The 20,037-nt window shown below is 30.8% G+C and overlaps 2 protein-coding genes across 3 annotated transcripts in view; one reads left to right on the forward strand and one right to left on the reverse strand.

Moving 5' to 3' along the window:
• The window catches only part of LOC115875498 (beta-alanine transporter), a 934,216-nt gene that overhangs the window by 400,456 nt on the left and 513,723 nt on the right, over positions 1-20,037 (forward strand). The window lies entirely within an intron of this gene.
• The window catches only part of LOC115875497, a 30,196-nt gene continuing 19,321 nt past the window's right edge, over positions 9,163-20,037 (reverse strand). The window contains exons 6-13 of the mRNA XM_030890967.1: positions 19,266-19,359; positions 18,991-19,205; positions 17,415-17,619; positions 15,965-16,131; positions 13,334-13,547; positions 10,066-10,188; positions 9,361-9,392; positions 9,163-9,263 (exon numbers count right to left, since the gene is read on the reverse strand). Of these exons, the coding sequence (XP_030746827.1) occupies positions 9,364-9,392; positions 10,066-10,188; positions 13,334-13,547; positions 15,965-16,131; positions 17,415-17,619; positions 18,991-19,205; positions 19,266-19,359 (1,047 nt within the window). The 3' untranslated portion in view covers positions 9,163-9,263; positions 9,361-9,363. The remainder of the gene's footprint in view (positions 9,264-9,360; positions 9,393-10,065; positions 10,189-13,333; positions 13,548-15,964; positions 16,132-17,414; positions 17,620-18,990; positions 19,206-19,265; positions 19,360-20,037) is intronic.

A 20,037-nucleotide genomic window follows, 5' to 3' on the forward strand; every position in this document is an offset into this window, starting at 1 on the left:
TTCATATGGCATTTTCCACAGTAAATTTTTATCAAAGCCACCCAATGATTTTTCTCTAGAATTTTACCACTGAAAGCACCATATGAAATAATACTGCGTGTACCTGCGAAACGGTTAAAAATTTTGAAATACTCTAAATACAAAAAAAGTTCACTTTTCAACCCTCCATCTAATGAAAAAATAATATACAGGGTGTTCCATTTAAAAAAACAAAGAAAAAGTATTTTATATTTTAGAAAGTTTGGTGTAGAATATTGAACATCCTGTATGATTTACGATTACTAAATTTATGGTAAAGTAAGGACGGACCATCTAAAGTAAATACCTAATATAGTTTTGATTTCAGAACAGTTCTTGTATTTTTAATAATTTTTTTAGAAGGGCTAAAAATATATATATTTAATTTATTTTTTAATTATCTCTGAAACTATCGAAATATATTTATTCATATCTTAGGGTTATGTAAAGTGATCTGAAAGGAAGCCAAAAATGCAATAATATACAGGGTGTTCCATTTTAAAAAAATCATGCAGGTCCACTCACACTTTTTTGAGCCACCCTATAGAAGTTAAAATATTTTCCTGAAATACATCCTGGTACATACTTTAGGTCTGCACTTAAACAAAATTCTTAACTTTTATATTTTAGAAGCTACAGATGCCCGACGCACTATTGCCGGACCCTGTATATAATTTGGCAAGACTTTGCTTCAGCGTCCGTGCTTCGTTCATCGTTTCGTTTCTCCAATAATATTGAAATATGGATTTATATATAAACCCATCCATAGTTAAAAAATACTAGAAACTTTTTTAGCGAAATAAATGGATTGGTATGGACGTCATCTGTTTCTTTTTCTGTTATCGTCTGTCAAAATCTTATCTGAGAAAAAACACAGAGTATATATTTGTTGACCTGACCTGTATATATTTGTTGACTCAGTACCGCCTAACAGTGAAGTGAGAGTTTTATTTTTGCCAATATTATAGTACGAATTGATATAATGATCAGGAATTATTCAAACCAATGGATTTGACAGTTGTCAGTTGTTCTCTAGATTTATGTCTACATTTTGAGTCGAGTATATTTTTAGATTTAGATATGCTCTTTTTCTACTATTTTTCGTTGAATTTATATTCTATAGTGTCTAGTACAATATTATAAAAAAAGACATCAATAATGGTTATGAAATAAAGATCGATGTCATTTTATATGTGAAATTATATGGGGAATGTCATTGATGTTTATTTCCAAGCTAAGTGGACGCCGTCTTTTTTCGATCATACGGTAGAACCATTTAAGAAAAACGCATATAATTTAAGATATAATAAAACAATAACCATATATTACAATAAATATTAATACTAAATATTCAGAATTATTTACGCAAAATATTAAGGCCAAATTTTAACATAAAACTGCTACAAAGAATATTGGAAGACTGGTTAAGTATAATTCGCCCTAATGACAGATGAAAGGGATCCAAGACAGATTTTCATTGCTTAAAATACTAAATCGTTAATGTCTGTTTAAAAGGATATTATGTTCCCGATATAATCATCCTTCTGAAATTAACATTTAATCCTTAATAATGTCTTTGCATCTGTTGCTTTATAAAGAACAAGCAATCGTTTTTGTTTAAGAATTTATTAGAGAGAGAGAGAGAAAACCTAACTTAACCCAACGTACTTCTACAAGTGACACAAACTTTAAATTTTGAATTTTAGGTAGCATTAAGCTTATAGTGAAAGGAAAAAATGAAAACCGGTAACTGACTTTCCGGTGATGGTAATAACAGAACCAATGAAAGGGGTATATCGAAAATTTGGAATTTTACATAAAGGCACCAGCTCGATCTATCTAAAATATTATCAGAGTTACAGTATTGCCGAAACATTTGAAAAGTGGTAGCATTTTTGCTATTTTAAATGGAATGATATATTATTACATATTTGGAAACAACTTTCATATACCATCATTTATAATATGGTGTAAAATTGATGAAAACATGATTTTGACTAAGCATTGGTAAAATCACAAATTGAACATTTTTAAAGTTGAAATTTGAGTTTAATGAAAGTCGAAAACAAAAATTGTTAAAAAACTAAAATAATTAAAATTTTTAAAATTATTTACACGAGAATAATTACACAATCATAAAAGTTAACTATCGTATTTGGATTTATATAAAATGTTCTTTATAAAAAAACTTCTTTATAAAAAGACACATTATAACCTAAATTTCTGTAAAACTACTCAAATCTTAAAGTTATAAAAACTATTTTAGTTCTTTGTACTTACTTAAAATAAAATTACAAAACTTATTTAACAAATATAATAAAGTTTGTAGACTTAATCTGAATAATTAAGCTTAAGAAAGCGTTGTAAAAGTTTGTATATTTTTTGTATAAAAATTACTCCACTGTCTAGATAGAAAATATTACAATGTATTCGATAAAGAATATACCGTGAAAAACCTTATAACATAACCATGAATTCTATAAAAATGATATAAATATTATTCTTAGTAAAATAAATCTATTTTAATAAATAAATATATATTAAAATAAAATATTATCTAAATTTTATGTGTGAATCTACATAAAATTAAGACAATAATCTAGTTTTAATTAATTTGTATGTTTAATTTAAAAGTCTTCAAATATATTGAAAGAGCCTTTACTAATTTAATAAAAAGTCAACATAAAAGGAAAGTATATCATAGCCAGAAATATTATGGAAACACAATTAACTTACCAACATTTTATATGAATTTGCTGTAAATGTATTGTGAGTATGTAAAGGAATAAAAAATATTAATAAATTAAATTAAAAAATAATGCAAAACATAACTTTGGTTATTCTACACTCAGATGCAAAAAAACGCAACAGACAAATTTTTGGTCAAATTTATGGTGTTATATTTTTGTTATTTTTAGCCCTATTTGCATGATTTTTTTAGCAAACTGTATATACTTACATCAAGTTTAATTCGTAAACTTAATTTTTGTAAACTTTAGTAATTGGTATATTATACAGGTTTAATCGAGGGGTTGTTTTTTTTATCCTAACTCTAAAACATATTGCAATAATTTCGAGTGTAAATTTTCATAAAATATAATTTTACGGTAAGAACCATGTCTCCTGGGCATTTTGTTTTTTGGATTACGTCAATGCATGGTTAATTTTTAAGAAGTTTTGGTTAATTTTTAAGAGCAAAATGAACTGATCACGATCAATTTGCAATTTTTTCAGTTATCATTATTTTTGATGTAATTTTTTAAAAAGACGAGATAGTTTTGCTGACTATTGTCGTAACGTCATATTACGCTGCATCGGATACTCATATCGGATACTAAATTAAAAATAACGTTAAAGACATAAAGTTTTGATAAACATTAATAACGATAACAGAACTAACGATATTAAGGAAAACATCTGTAATACTGAAGTATACAAACAGAAAAAAACTGTCAAAAATACTCTAATACTTTGTATTGCCTCCCCTAGCTGCTATAACTGCCTGTATACGTTTATTCATACTGTCATTGAGGCTGCATATATCATATTGCGTTATGTTTTCCCATTCTTCTTTAAGGACTAAGCGAAGTACATTTAATGAAGCTGGTAACGCTGCGCAACCTCTAACCCTTCTACCAAGCATTTCCCAAACGTCGAACATGATGGGCAGTTCATAGTAGTATATAGTTCACAATAATCACCAATCATATTGAAAAAATATTGAAAAAAACTTCAGAAATAAATTATAATTGAAAAAATTGCAAATTGTTTTGTGGCAAGTTCATTTCGCTCTTAAAAATTAACCAAGGCATGAATTGACATGATCCAAAAAATAAAATGCTAAGGAGACATGGTTTTGACCCTAAAATAATGTTTTAGGAAAATTTACACACGAAATTATTGCACAGGGTGTGTCAAAGTTAGGGTAAACAACCCCTCGATTATCCCTGTATAATATGCCAAATACTAACGTTTATAAAAAACTGAGTTTACAAATTAAAGTTGATACAGGGTGGCCCATCGAAAACGTTCCGCAAGGCATAACGGCCAGGGTAATTTTTTTTTCAGAAAATCCAAAAACACGTCAATTTTGTTTGTGAGGAGGACAACTTTTGCCCCAAAAATGATTGCAAAATCTTCAACCCTCTAAGCGGGGGTGTCATCCCCCAACTTTTTTCAAATGGGAAGGGGGGCTAAGTGGTGCTGCAATGAAACGAGCTTTCTATTCTCTATATTTCCGCGCTTTGTTTTTGAAAATCGGTCGAGGCATTGAGAAAATATGAAGGAGTGAAATTTGAAAAGTTTATTTAAACATTTATCAGAGTAAATGATAAGGATAAATTCCTTCGACCAATTTGCTATTTTTTCTTATTATTTCTAGATGTTTACGCATTTTTGCACTTGCCACAAGGTTGAACGATCAGGTGCGGTAGTTGCTAGATAGCTGTACTCTGACTTGTGCGTTGAAGTTCTTCTCAATATCGTTAAACTTTTTAACAATTATGGTGTACTCACTTGGAGAAAAAGTGGAAATAATCGAACTTTATTTTAAAAATAATGAATGTGGCAATCGGGTTGCGCAGATATTCAATGAACGCCATCATGACAAACACCTTTATGGCAAACTTGTTCGAGAGTTAGTAGCAAAATTTCGCGAAACTGGTTCCGTTATGAATAAAAAGAGGCAGAGGGAAAATCCTGTAGTAAATGAAGCTATGGAGATATTCGTATTGGGCCAAGTTGCCAAGATAAGGACAGTTGTACAAATATAGGAAGAGACTTGGGGATAGCACCGGTCGCGTGTTATTTTATATTTCTCACGTCCCTAGCTATACTTGTTAAGTTGTACGCTGAGTACAAGAAAATTAGCCAATGAAACCGGCGTGAATCGTACAAGTGTTCAAAGGATATTAAAAAACACAAGTTCCACCCGTACAAAATTCAGTTGGTACAAGAACTCAACGAAGACGATTTTGATCTTCGCGGGCTGGTATTTTTTGGAAATTCTATTGTAAGTCAGTTTAACGATATTGAGACCGCACCTGATCGTTCAACCTTGTGGAAAGTGAAAAAATGCGTAATAAAAAATAAATAAAAAAAACTAACTAACACTCTGATAAATGTTTAAATAAACTTTTCAAATTTCAATCCTTCATATTTTCTCAATGACTGGACCGATTTTCAAAAACGAAGCGGGGAAATATAGAGAATAGAAAGCTCTTTTCATTGCGGCGCCACTTGACCCCCCTTCCCATTTGAAAAAAGTTGGGGGATGACACCCCCGCTTAGAGGGTTGAAGATTTTGCAATCATTTTTGGGGCAAAAGTTGTCCCCTTCACAAACAAAATTGACGTGTTTTTGGATTTTTTGAAAAAAAATATCCTGGCCGTTATGCCTTGCGGAACGTTTTCGATGGGCCACCCTGTATAATTATATACAGCTTGCTAAAAAAATCATGAAAATAGGGCTAAATATATCAAAAATATAACACTTTAAATTTGACCGAAATTTTCTCCGTTGCGTTTTTTTGCATCTGAGTGTAGATACACAACAAAAAAATATAAATAATATTGTTAGAAGAATAAAGGTGTTTTGATAAATCAATATATTGAAATTTATTAAAATAAAATATTATCTATATTTTATATGTGCCCATACAATTTAGTAATGAGTTTAGTTTTTCACTATAACTTATTAACGTTCCTACTCACTCAATAAAATATCAATCTAGAAGAAAAGTATTCCATAGTAAGAAATATTATGCAAAGACCAATACTTGACTCACTGAAATTTTATACGAATCTGCTGTAAATGTATGGTGAGTATGTAAAGCAAAAAAAATATTAATGAATTAAACATAAAAGTAATACAAAGCATAACTTTGGTCATTTTAAATGCAATAAATTTCTGGCTAAATTCCAAATGTGGAAGGGTATACACCCTTGTAGGAGATAGATGTCCACTCCTCGAAGGATAACCAGCTGTTGTTACAGGAGGATGAGAAATACCCTGTCCCTCCCTTTACATTCTTTTTACAGGAACCACTATAAGTTGTTAAGAGACATCTTGAAAAATGCAAATTTTTAAATCCTTGCAGTTTGTATATAAATTTAAATTTTTATTCTCGAAATATATGATTTAAGTGTATTAAATTCTTAAAAATGAATTTTCCTGCAGCTCTCTCTAAAAAAAGTTACTATGGTTGTATGAAATTATTTGTGCATTTTTATAAAACAAGCCTGTTGTTAACGTGAAGTTAATGACACAAAATTGTTCTGCGGCAGGACGTGATATCCCATAATGACACGAATCATATGTACAAAACGGTTTGCCAGTGATTTTACGCGAAAATGTATATCTACCTCTGAAAAATTAATAATATTTGTTTAGGTTGTTTTGTTAAAGTTGTAAATACGTTTAAGGATATAATTAAAAATTCTCTAGCACCCTTGTAGTAGAGAAGGAAAGTCTTTAATCAAAGTATAACCTCTTCTAGTTTCTTCACGTATTTAAAATTACTATACATACAGGGTGTTCTTTAATGACATGCTAATATTTAAGGGCGTGATTCTTGGACCTATTCTAAGAGAAAAACTTCATATGAATGTATGTCGTAAACATTTTAATTTCTGAGATACAGGGTGGTAAATTTTTCTAAAAAAAGCTTTTTTTCTTATTTTATTACAGATATCTTTATGAAACTTGATACACGTCTTCTATGCATATATACAGGGTGGTCGAAATTGGTCTGTTTTAACAGAGAAACCCTCTTTCTTGACTAGATAGAGCAAAACCGACATAGAGGTCATGGGCTCGATTTCTGAGAAACGTTTAATGGCCTAAACCGCCTGTTCATATTTTCACTGCCAACCGAGATACGGAATCGTTTTGAATTTTTTACCATTTGGTCAGTCTTTTTCCTATACTTGCTTTTTTTATCACTATATCATTATTTATCTGCACAATTAAATACTTTTGAAAAGGTAAATCAACATTCTATATTAGTATTACCATTTACAATTAAAAAACCAGGGTTACAACTGCACTATTAAATGGAGAATTTAGAGAGAATCGGATTGGAAAAAGGTATCCCATATCCTGGCCTGCTAGGTCCTGTGATGTAACTCATTTCAACTTTTTTTATGGGGGAAATTAAATTTAATATTAAAATTTATTAATATAATTTTTTGCTAAAATTTTGAGAACCACTGGATTTTTTTTGGATTTTCTTTCTTGTAAATTGAATCTAATACCTATTTCGCCATATTACCAAGAAATTATGTTTTTTAACTAAAAACTAAAAAAAATTCCAAATTTTTTTTCAAAAGATTTCAAATTTTCAAAATATTTTTTTCGCGAAAAAAACCTCATAAACGTGTTTCTGGTGTTGAACTATACTACCAGTTAAAATATTTGAACTTATTTCTGGGACACCCTGTATATACATATAAGGGAAGAATAATTGGGACGAGAGAAGTAAAAGCTACTAGGCAAGCTTTTGGACTTATTACACCAGTTCGCCTAATAAATTGTTGTAACTCTGTGCGCAAAAGATGTTTATTGTGTATTGATCATGGGGGTGCTCAGTTTGAACATCTTTGATGATTTTTTTTAGAAAACTATATTCGTCACTCAAAAAATACTTTTTTTTAGTTTTATTCTTTGTTTATTGTATATCGATTTCAATTATTGTAATTACTAATACTAATATAGAATGTTAATTTTTACCTTTTCAAAAGTCTTTAATTATGCAGATAAATAATAATATAGAATATTAAATTGTGATAAAAAATATTTAGGCAAATAGGTCAATACAAAATCAAGGCCCGCTTCGATATAAAGATTAAAAACCTAATATTTCTCTCATTCTTAGAAATAGATGTCCATAACTTTAGATCATTGGAAAGGGGAAAACGCCAGCATTTTTTTAAGTTCATATCCAACTATGATTTCCATTTAAAAAAAAAAATATCTTTTATTATTTCTGACAAAAGGAGCAAGCATAGAAAAAAACTGACTACGCCACTGGATTGTGCCTAAAAAGTGCCTTAATAACGTTTTTACAGAACTTTATTATTCCGCAAAATAAAAAAGTTATGGGCAATTTACAAAATGGAAAAAAATTCAAAAAGACCCCGTATCTCAGTTGGCAGTGAATATATCAACAGGCGGTTTACGCCATTAAACGTTTCTCAGAAATCGAGCCCATGACATCTATGTCGGTTTTGCTCTATCTACTCAGGAAATAGGCTTTCTCTGTTAAAACAGACCAATTTCGACCACCCTGTACAAAGAATTTTATTTATTTTAACCAGTGCCGTCCATACGGGTTTTACATTGAATATTTTTGGAGAAAAATACTTCTATTAAAATAAATATTATTTTCTCCATTTATTTTTTGCGCTTTTGCTTAAAAAATTAAAGTCAGTTTATTCCAGAGTCAAATCGTTAAAAATATGATGCAGTGACTGTTGTCTGGAAATCATTTCTGGATCGGCTGGAAAGAAATTAAGAAATGAAACAATTTTTTTTGAATATCAAAATAAGCATTTTGCTGTAGAGAGATATTTTGAAAAAAAAATAGAAAATTTTACCAGCCTGTAGCTATAAAGTTAAGATGTTTAGGAGATATATTCATATAAAGTTTTTTCTTAGAATAGGTTTAAGAATCATCTCCTCAAATATTAGCATGTCATTAAGGAGCACCCTGTGTATCTAGAAAACTATATTCACAATGGAGCTATTAACTCCGTTGTGATTCAAGATAGAGGCATGAAATTTTAAAATAAATCAATATTAATTTGATTATCACCTACTATCCACGTTTATTTTGCATGTTGTTGTTCCACTCTCTTGTAATACACTTCAAGTTTTCACTAACCTTATGGGGGTATTACATATATGTATGACAATTACCTATTTATTTTAAGTGTGAAGATTATAATTACTCTTAAGCTCAAGTTATTATGAGTTAAATAATTTATATGAATTATTTTATTATTCTCTTCGGATGAAGAATGACATGAGACATGCATAATTTTTAAATATCGGTTTTTTAAACATAAAATTTATTAATAATAATATACTGATATTTGGGGAGCTCATGTATTAGATTTTTAAATATGAAAAATGAAACACCGTTTGTTATTTTGTTGTGCATACCATTTATTTCTTGTTTCCTTTACCACAAAATAAAATAAACTAATGATTACATTATATTTATAATCTTGTACCTTCTCTGTGCCCTGAAAAACAAGAGTATTATGTTAGTATTCTCTCTGTGTTTTAATTTTTTTTTCTATTTTTTTTAATTTATTAAAAGTTAAGTGAAAAGTTGATTACCTTTTAGCCAACGGATATACTAGAGTTGGAGCCTGAAAAGAAATGATCATATTAGTAAATATCTTTATTTGTGACGTAACAAGAAATTTTAAAAAAACCTTGTTAAAAAATAGGGGTTGATGATAGAAAGGTGAAAATTTAGGGTTGTATGTATTTTTTAATGTCACAACATAAAAAAAATTGTCCAAAATGTAAAAAAATGGAGTGGACCAAAAAATATTACGTTAATTAAAATTCTATGAATAACCACCAGAATGAAATCGAAATTATATTACTATAGAAAAATACAACCATATTTCATGTTTTTCTTAATTTTCTCTAAAACGGGATGGAACTTTGGAAAAGTATAAACGGGATTAATCATTTTAGCAAAATTTTTTATGAAGAATGCATTTTTCTGAAAATGTCAACAGTAAAAAAGTTTTTCCTCTTGTATAGACAATCTGGAAACATATGGTATATTTGAAAGATACAGTTTACTAAGAAAAATATGAAAATAGAACAACAAATTAAAAAATGTATATTTTTTGCATCTGAATTTTAATACAAAATACTGCATTTTTAGAAATAATAGTGCTTATCACCAATAATAGGAACTATGCGTCTGTTCTTCAAATTTCTTATAATATCTTTCAAATTTTAATTATATTGTTTTTCTTTGGAACTAAAAATAGGAAAATGGGTATGAACATTTCTAATACTTACTGAAGTTTGATGAAAAACTGAAGGAGAAGCTGCTGTTAACGCTTGCACTGATACCAGACACAATGCTAACGTCAGATTGCGAAGCAACAATGAGCGATGAGTTTGTCAAGAATTTGAAGAACGCTGAAACACATAAGTTTAATAATTATAAACCTATTAAGGGGTGTATTATTAGTTTATTTAAACATACTAGCTAAGAATAGTAATAAGAACATAGCTATTCACTGAAAAAAAAAACATACCGTGCTGGCAACTGTTACTTTTGGGTCGGCATTTACATGTGTGGAAGTAAATCGCATAGGGATCTTATTAAGTCGGAGTGAGAGAAATGCGACGGTGTGCTGTTGCGGCGTTTCCGGTACGCCTGTCCCTATCAAGTAATGTAAAATCACGATCGCAAACCGCTTATTTTTAAAAGACTTTTTTCAAGAGACGATTAGATAAAATCATTAGACATGTTTATGATCATCTGAAATGGAATTATAAGCATATCGTTAGGGTGTAATTTTTTTATAACGAGAAAACGTCAGTAATCGCGATAATTTAAAAACTCAACTTTTTAACACATAACAGGCTATAACTCAAGAACCACTGTAGATATTGAAACTTTTTTTTATTTTCAAGATCGGATATTTTACAATATGTTACATGTATGTAAAATCAATAAGGTTGTTTTTTCCATTCAAAAATTGTAAACAATCCATCCATTAACTTTTAGAGCATAGCAATTTTCAGCAATCGTGTATTTTTTTTATTGATAAAGATTTTCACATACTCTCCACAAAGAAAATACACCAGAAATATTAACAAAGTTCTTGAAAAAACTACAATCTATTATTTCTAATAGATTTCGAGATATGGATTTTTGAATTCAGAGTTCTAATAGCATGACCGCTATCGAACACCCATTCAATTCCACTTATTTTTACCAAAAATGCAAGTGCTTCTAGCTTGCACTTAAAAAAAATTAAGATATAGGGAAAATTACCACGACTAGTTAATAAATAAACAAATTAAGTATCACGAGACGTAATTAAATCGTGAAGCTGAACGCATGACCTTTCTCTAGAACTTTAAGTACTAACTGACTTTAAGTACTGAAGTATTGATTGGGTCGACCGGTCAACTGCGACAAATCTGCTATATCCCCTTCCACGTCTCTTAGCGATGTGCACAGTTTCTCGGTTTATTTCATACGTTTGGCAACGTGTTTACTGTCCTCTCTTTGTTCTGTACATTATAAACGCATTGTACAGGGTGTCCCATTTTGGTTGAAATCATACGGTATCTCCGTTATTAGTAAAGATAGAAGGGTGCGGTTTGAACAAACCTGTGCCACTTTTTTGTCAAACGAAAGATGCCGTAAACAAAATTTTCATAGCCCTCTTTGTTTCTGAGTTACAGGGTCTTTTTGAAAATTTTGCAATTTGGGACACCCCCTGTATCTCTGTTATTGTTAAAGGTATCGAGAAGGTTAAAACTGTTTGTTGTAGAACTTTTTACGTAGAATACAGTGGTGTAGTCTGATATTCTACGAAAAAAATATTTTTAAAGATATGAACTTAAGTTATGTTTTCTTAAATGGAACACGCTGTATATTTATAAATTATATGATCTGGCTTGCCATAAGCTTCTCAAAAATATATATCACTCTATATTTATTTTCACTATTTAGTGCAATATTTAAAAAAATATATTAAAAGATCAAATTTATTAGTAGGCCATGATTGATAATAAAAGAAACTAAAGAATTATTAAAAGTATACACTTATTAGAGCCACTAATAAATTCTGTATATATTAGTGAAACTTAATTATCTACCGCTGTTCGTAAATCTTGGAAGCTATCGTATCGGCACTTTTAAATAATATTCCTTTAGCGAATTTACCTGAAATATACTTTCAGCAAGATGGAGCTCCACCTCACAACTTAACTTACAACGAAAATATTAGAATTTTATTAAATTATTATTTCTCAAATCAATGAATTGAAACCTATGGACCCATATGATGGCCTCCCTTATTCCCGGATTTGTCCGTTCTTGATTTCTGATTTTGAGGATTTTTGAAATATGAAATATATCGTGGCAACTAACACAATGTCGAACCCCTGGAAAATGCTTTAATAATGCAAGCTTTTAGATATTTGCAAACCCATCTCGTTATAATAAATTCCTTTATATATAGTCAGATATTCAGTGGTAACAGTTCAAAAGTAAAATATATCAATTCCAAATAAAATTTTAATATTTGTATGACTATTTTAGTAAATACCATTTTGATTTTTTGTTATTTATCACAGCCTACTAATAAGAAAATGATATATTGCAGTAAATAGTGAAAATAAATATAGAGTGAGATATATTTTTGAGAAGCTTATAGCAGCGCGGATCATGTGATTTATAAATATACAGGGTGTTCCATTTGAAAAAACATAACTTTAGTTCATATCTTCAAAAATATTTTTTTCGTAGAAAAACAGACTACGTCACTGTATTTTACGTAAAAAGTTCAAAAAGAATGAGTTTTTACCTTCTCCATATCATCCATAATAACGGAGATACGAGGGCTGTCCCAAATTGCAAAATTTTCGAAAAGACCCTGTAGCTCAGAAACGAAGAGGGTTATGAAAAATTTGTTGACAGCGTCTTCCGTTTGACAAAAAAGTGGGACAGGTTTGTGCAAACCGCATCCTCCTATCTTTACTAATAATGGAGATACCGTATGATTTCAACTAAAATGGGACACCCTGTACTCTTACATACGGAAGTCTCGACCCAAGACTGACCTTTGCCAACCCTTAGTATAAAAAGGAAAAACCACAACATTGTACTTAGATTTTTGTAAATATATATATGACACAATTGTTGTATTAGCTAAGTTATTATTCTTCCCCAACTCAGTTTACAATAGTGCCTAGTAACAGCAAATTGTGTCAAAAAATATATTTATTTCCACGATTACAATCTCAATATTCTCATCCAAAAGAAGAAAAAGATTCTCGGTCTCAACAACAAGGTCAGGTCAAAAAGTCACGGTCTCAACAATTTGAGACCGAGGCTTTGAGCCTTTTTCTTCTTTTAGTTATAAACCACGTCTCTTTGAAAATAATGGATGTATTCGTTAAATTTGAATATTCTCTGACACAAATTGTGAGAATTACCATCACACAGGTTTCCTTTGACAATCAGAATTTATCTAGTAAAGGAGTTTAAATATCCTTTGACAATCAGAATTTATCTAGTAAAGGAGTTTAAATATAGTCTTACCCAGGATAAGGGGAGTAGCTTGAAGTAAGAATGTGGTGACTGAAACTTCGACGATGGCTAGCGCTGCTGTAAAAGCAGTGAACAGACCTCCTACGATATTTTTTAACAACACTGAGACACCTTGACTTATCCACGCGACTATTGTGAAAATTGAGAAAGCTCCAATGTTTATTACGGCGATTCCGGTAATGCCAGCAGCGATCAATAAATTAACCTAAAACAATTTATAGTATTATTTTAATTACTAGCTGTACCAGGTGGCCAACTAAGAATGGTCTTTGGGAAAAAAAATCTAATAAGTAAATCGATCAAAACAGAAATTGCTGGAAATTATTTTCAAGTTCGAAAAATGTCCGCTAGGGGGCGTTTCTCTGATAGCCAATCAGACAACAGGGCTTTTCTCAAAAATATACAGGTGAACAATTATTTTAAACATTTTACTACTGTAATCATCGAGAAATTTGTATTTTTTTTGATATAGAGTATTTTGCTCTATCGCATAAGATAAAGTGGTGGGAGAAGGTTAAACTTGCTTTTATTAAAATAAGGATAACTCTGGTTTAGGTTACCCGATTTAAACAAACTAGGGCTTGTTTAAAAGAGCTTTTCTTCCTTAATGATCTCCAGTATAAATTTTGTTTCCATATTTTTTTTCGTGGTAGCTAGAGAGCGCTGGAAGCAGCGCTTCTCTCTTACCGGAGATATTAAGAGTACAAATCATGTTAGAATGCCGCTTTATATGGTCTAAAAATTGTAGTAGTAGGCTATCATTAAGGAAGAAACGCTCTTTTAAACGAGTCCTAGTTTGTTTAAATCGGGTAATCTAAACCAGAGTTATCCTTATTCTAATAAAAGCAAGTTTAACCTTCCCCCACCACTTTATTTTGTGAAATACTTTATATCAAAAAAATTACAAATTTCTCGATGATTACTAATAAGTAATTAATATTAATTAGTAATATTTAAAATGCCTGTTCACATGCATATTTTTGAGAAAAACCCTGTTTTCTGATTGGCTATCAGAGAAACACCCCCTAGGGGACATTTTTTGAAAATAATTTCCAGGAATTTTTCTTGGTCGATTTACTTATTAGAATTTTTGTTCCAAAGTTATACGATAACTAGTTTCTGAGATACAGATACATATACACGAATATACCGGGTGGCCAATTAAGAATGGACGCCGGCATTCTTAATTGGTCACCCGGTATATTCGTGTATATGGCAAATGGTATTACTATTGAAAATTGAATTGTGTTTATGTTATTGAATAAAAAGATTAACAAAACAGTTAAATATAATTTTTATATTCATATTATATTAAAAACGACCAACCAAACCAAACCAGGTCATGGTAGCCACTTTAAAACACAATTCTTGTCTGTTTTGTTTTGATTTGCTTTTGACAAATTTGAGTATGAGTATCGTAAAGTCTGTCCAAAGTGTGAGGAAAGATTTTGAAAAATTCAAAAAATGTCCTGAAATGAAAACTATACCAGGTTTTTACTATAATTGGTTTGTGCTTACTTTGCTATAAATATCGTAATAGCGTGGAATTAATTTCTATATTAGCAGTTCAAGGCAAGAAACACTTATATAATATCATAATCTTAAACCATACAGAGTGTTCAAAATTGTATGCCAAACTTTCTAATATTAAAAATAATTTTTCTTCGTGTATTTAAAAAGAACACTCTGTATATTATATTTTTGTTATGTGAATAATTAATAAACAAACGATTTTTGTATTTAAAGAATTTTAAAATTTTTAGCGGTTTTACAGATACTCGCGTTTTTATTATACAGGGTGTCCCAGAAATAAGTGCAAGTATTTTAACTGGTATTATAGTTCAACCCCAGAAACACGGAAAATTCGGAATTTTTTTGGAATTTTTTTAAGTTTTTATTTAAAAAAAATAATTTCTTGATAATATGGCAACATAGGTAGTAGATTAAATTTACAAGAAAGAAAATCCAGAAAAGATCCAGTAGTTCTCAAAATTTTAGCAAAAAATCTTTTTTTTTTGAAATCTTCAAAGTAAAATAACTCCGTTATTTTGGACTTATTTGAAAAACGATAAAGAGAAAATATGTTTCTTGTATCGAGATCTACCACCCCTTAAAATACTTGCACCTATTTCTGGGACACCCTGTATATTGCTCTTTCCATGGTAAAATACAAAACAAAAATCATTAGGTGAGTTTGATAAGAAATGATCCTTGAAAAACCAATATGTGATATAATATTACGAATATCCGCAAAAATATTAAACATTCTAAAATACTTTAAATACAAAAAATGTTCATTTTTTAATTCTCCGTCTAACAATAGGGAATAATATACAAGGTGTTTAATTTAAAAAATGAAGAAAAACCATAGAGTTAAAGATATGTTTACTCTGAGAGATTTCCTAGTTATCTTCTATCCAGGAAAGTACCGTATGATCGAAAAAAAAACGTTGTCAGTGATGGCTATGAAATGATGATCGCTGTCGTTTTATATGTAAAATTGTACGGGAAATGTCAACGATCGTCATTTCCAAGCCAACTGGACGCCGTTTTTTTATCATATGGTACATATGATATATAATTATAACTAATGGATGATTTAATAAGTTACTAAGTACTTACTCCTGCTTGTGTTGTGAGCAGCACCAACAGTACAATAAGTAACCTGATCAACAAAGTAACCACTGCAATTGAGAGTGAAGCTGCTACGGCAGCCACAACTTGCACAATGAGACTTAAACCTGATTGTGCAGTTAAGATGGAAACTATATTCTTATATACTGTACCATCTAAAAATTACAAAATTCATAATCATATTAAAATATATTTTTAGATCTTTAATTATATAGATATGATTAAAACACCTAATCTTTATAAAAAAAATAATTTAAGTAAAAGTATACACTTTTAATAGTGGCGGCTTAACCATAAGGTCAAATGGTCAATGTCCTCCCAAAAAAATCAGAAGAAAATTAGGAAAACCCTATTTAAATTATACTTTTTGTAAGTAACTTTTTTCCATTCTAAGATATTCTAAATTATTCCCAAAAACCATTAATATGTCCAATTTTCGCTTCAAAACGTTTTATTTTACCTATTTTCTCTACTGCCGGTCAAAATTTCATTTTGTCCTTCGTTCCCACTATGTTTTGCACGTATTAAACTCCAAATGCCGCGACTCGTAACGCCAACAAGGTAAGGTATACTACGTATAGAAAATATAACGGGTTAAGGTGCGATAGATATAGTTTATATTGGGCCATTGACCGCGTCATTCATAAAAGGATTTCAGTCGTTGGAAAAATTTCGCCGTTTGGGCAGTTTGGGTGTTTATAAAAACTCAAATTATAAAACAACCTAGGTTTTTGTATCGTTTATCGCGTATAATGTTTGGTTTAGTCAATATAAAGGAATATTTAAATTTTTAATATCGAAAGAAATCCCATCTAGTTTGAGGTGTAGCGCGAAATTTGTGTAGGTAATAATTCGTAATTTTCTGGTTATAGATAAATGATGAACTGTGGTTGACTGATTCTGGAATAGATATTTTAAAATAGTAATAGAACATGGTGTTTAGTTTGTGAAATCGTGCGGTTAAAAGAAAACAATTGCTTAAATTTCGAAAAACGCCGCATTGGCTTAAAATATAAAAAAAATGTGAAATAAAACTTTTAGAATTGTGTATTTGTATATATGCATTTATATTTTTGTGACATTATTATTTATGTATTTTAAATCCTACCGTGGAAAATTTGTGTAAAGAACATTGACTGGATTTTTAGTGAAATGGCACTAGACCACCTGTTTAAAAATTAAGGGTAGGTTTCATTTTAACCGAATTTATATTTATTTTCCTTTAAAAAATACCTTGTAAGAAACCAATTAAATTTGGGCGCGTCCAAGGGCTCGTTTTAAAAAAATCGAGGCAATATTTTTAGATATTGACCTCCCTAAGCCGCCACTGACGTTTAAGACTTCTCTTAGCCATTAATAAACCACATAAAATGTTTAGCAGAAAAAAGCACCAAACAAGCATCAAATTCAAAAATATGAAAGCTAAATATTTACTTACCAATAGATATTGAACTGCTATTAGATACAGATGAAACGAAGGTACTTATGGCAGAACTAATATTAACTCTGGACTGCAGTTCGACGAATATTGCCAAATCAGATTCAAGTGATATGGCTACTGATTTTGAGGCAGAGAATCTTAATAGCCACACTATGAATACAGCAAGATTGTCTTGGGTAACATTGACGTATAGGTACAAGATCTATAATAAAGAAATAAATATGGTGTCACATATTAAGTTCACTTTAGTTTTTTGGCTTAAGATATTTTACTTTCGTTTTTGCTTTGAATTAGAGTACAGATGACATAAAATAATTTAACTTGTTGGTCCCGTTTTATGACCTTTTCGAGGTCTGTTTATACTAAGGGCTGGCAAAGGTTAGTCTTGGGTCGAGATTTCCGTATGTAAGAAGAGTACAATGCGTTTATAATGTATTGAACAAAGAGAGGACAGTAAACATGTTGCCAAACGTATGAAATAAACCGAGAAACTGTGCATATAGCAGATTTGCCGCAGTTGACCGGTCGACCCAATCAATACCTCTGTCAGTACTTAAAGTTCTAGGGAAAGGTGTACGTCATGCGTTCAGCTTCACGATTTAATTACGTCTCGTGATATTTAATTTGTTTATTTATCAACGAGTTGTTGTAATTTTCCCTATAGCTTGAATTTTTTTAAGTGCAAGCTAGAAACACTTGCATTTTGGTAAAAATAAGCGGAATTGAGTGGGTGTTCGATAGTGGTCGCGCTATTAGAACTCTGAATTTAAAAATCGATATCTTGAAATCTATTAGAAATAATAGATTGTAGTTTTTTCAAGAACTTTTTTAATATTTCTGCTGTATTTTCTTTGTAGACAGTATGTGAAAATCTTTATCAATAAAAAAATTACACGATTGCTGAAAATTGCTATGCTCTAAAAGTAAATGGATGGATTGTTTACAATTCTTGAATGGAAAAACAACCTTATCGAATTTTTCTTATGTAAACATATGTTATGTTTTAAAAAGTTGAGTTTTTAAATTATCGCGATTACTGACGTTTTCTCGTTATGAAAAAATGACACCCTAACGATATCCTTATAATTCCATTTCAGATGCTCAGAAACATGTCTAATGATTTTATCTACTTATCTCTTGAAAAAAAAGTTTTTTAAAAATAAGCGGTTTGCGATCGTGGTTTTACTTTACTTGATAGGGAAAGGCGTACCGGCAACGCCGCAACAGCACACCGTCGCATTTCCCTCACTCCGACTTAATAAGATCCCTATGCAATTTACTTCCACACATGTAAATGCCGACTCAAAAGTAACAGTTGCCAGCACGGTATGTTAACTTCTTCGGGAAGAATTTAGATCATAGTGGAGAAGTTTTTTTTGTAAAAAAGTTATATCTTTTGTAATTTTACATAAGTGTAGCAATTTTTAACCATTTAGCTAAAACATTTTTTTAAAGTTTTTTTTTCACAAAGAAAAAGAAAAATTACCTAACATAGTATTGCTTGTAAGTCAAATATTTATTTAGTGATTTAATAAATCAATTAATAATTTCCAAAAAGAACTTATAAACTTACCAAAAAGACACCGTTTGTACCGCTGGAACTGAATCCACCAAGGGCTACTATGATCTCTAAGAACTGTCTGACTGTAATACTTTGTAGTGCAGTAACAGACACTACAGCAGAGAGGCTTAAAACAATTTGCACAAATTTAACAATGCCGCTGGCTTGGGAGAAAAGGACTTCGAAGTTCAAGCTTATGCTTTTGCTGATCAACACTTGGATACCACCTGAAGATTAGATTAAAATTAATGTTAAGGTTTATTTTTCAAACTTATACAGATATTTACCTCCGATAACGCTGACTACCTTGGCGATACCGACAAATACGTATGCTATAAATACAATTCCTCCTCCTACGGATATTGCTCCTGAGGCAAAGAGCTGAAACATAATATAATGTGATATATTGTAATGTAATTAAAAACAAAAAATGCCGAGTCTCGTAACGCAATTCTTATATTACAAAAAGTTGTGAGATCTCACGTAAAACCAAGTCAGTGATTTTAGTAAGTTAGAAGGCAGCAACGAGAGGAAACAATGAGAGAAAAAGCCAGGATGGAAAACCGTGTCCAACACCTGTAGGCAAGCAAGGACGTACAACCAGCTTTGTCAAACCTCCAATGTAAGGACATCGAGTTGGCGAGTCATCAACTCGAGGGAGGAGGGCCATGATCAGGTCGTCACAATAGGAATTGACCTCAAATCCTAGGAGGCTATAGAGAAAGAGGAATATATCCTCTATCACAGATTCGGGACAACACCGGTATTAGGCCTAAGGAGAGACCAAGTTAAAGAGGTGGAGGAAATGGAGACATGTCCTCCAGCCTCCACTTCACGGTTACCTCAGTCGGATACAAAGATCTCTAGTATGAAGGGAATGTAGAATGTAGAATGTTTAGGAGGGGACTTAATCACCGCGACCTTAGATATCTATTGTGTGTTCACCTTTCTTGAGTTATAACGACTTACAACTCATCATACAGTCTCAGGGCTTTAACAAAAGCCAGTATCTGAGACGGTTCCACAGAGGCCAGCTCTCCATCCTCGACATCAGCTAGT

The sequence above is a fragment of the Sitophilus oryzae genome, unplaced genomic scaffold, assembly GCF_002938485.1.
Source record: "Sitophilus oryzae breed Bouriz unplaced genomic scaffold, Soryzae_2.0 scaffold_1389_pilon_pilon, whole genome shotgun sequence".
NCBI classification, from domain to species: domain Eukaryota; kingdom Metazoa; phylum Arthropoda; class Insecta; order Coleoptera; family Curculionidae; genus Sitophilus; species Sitophilus oryzae.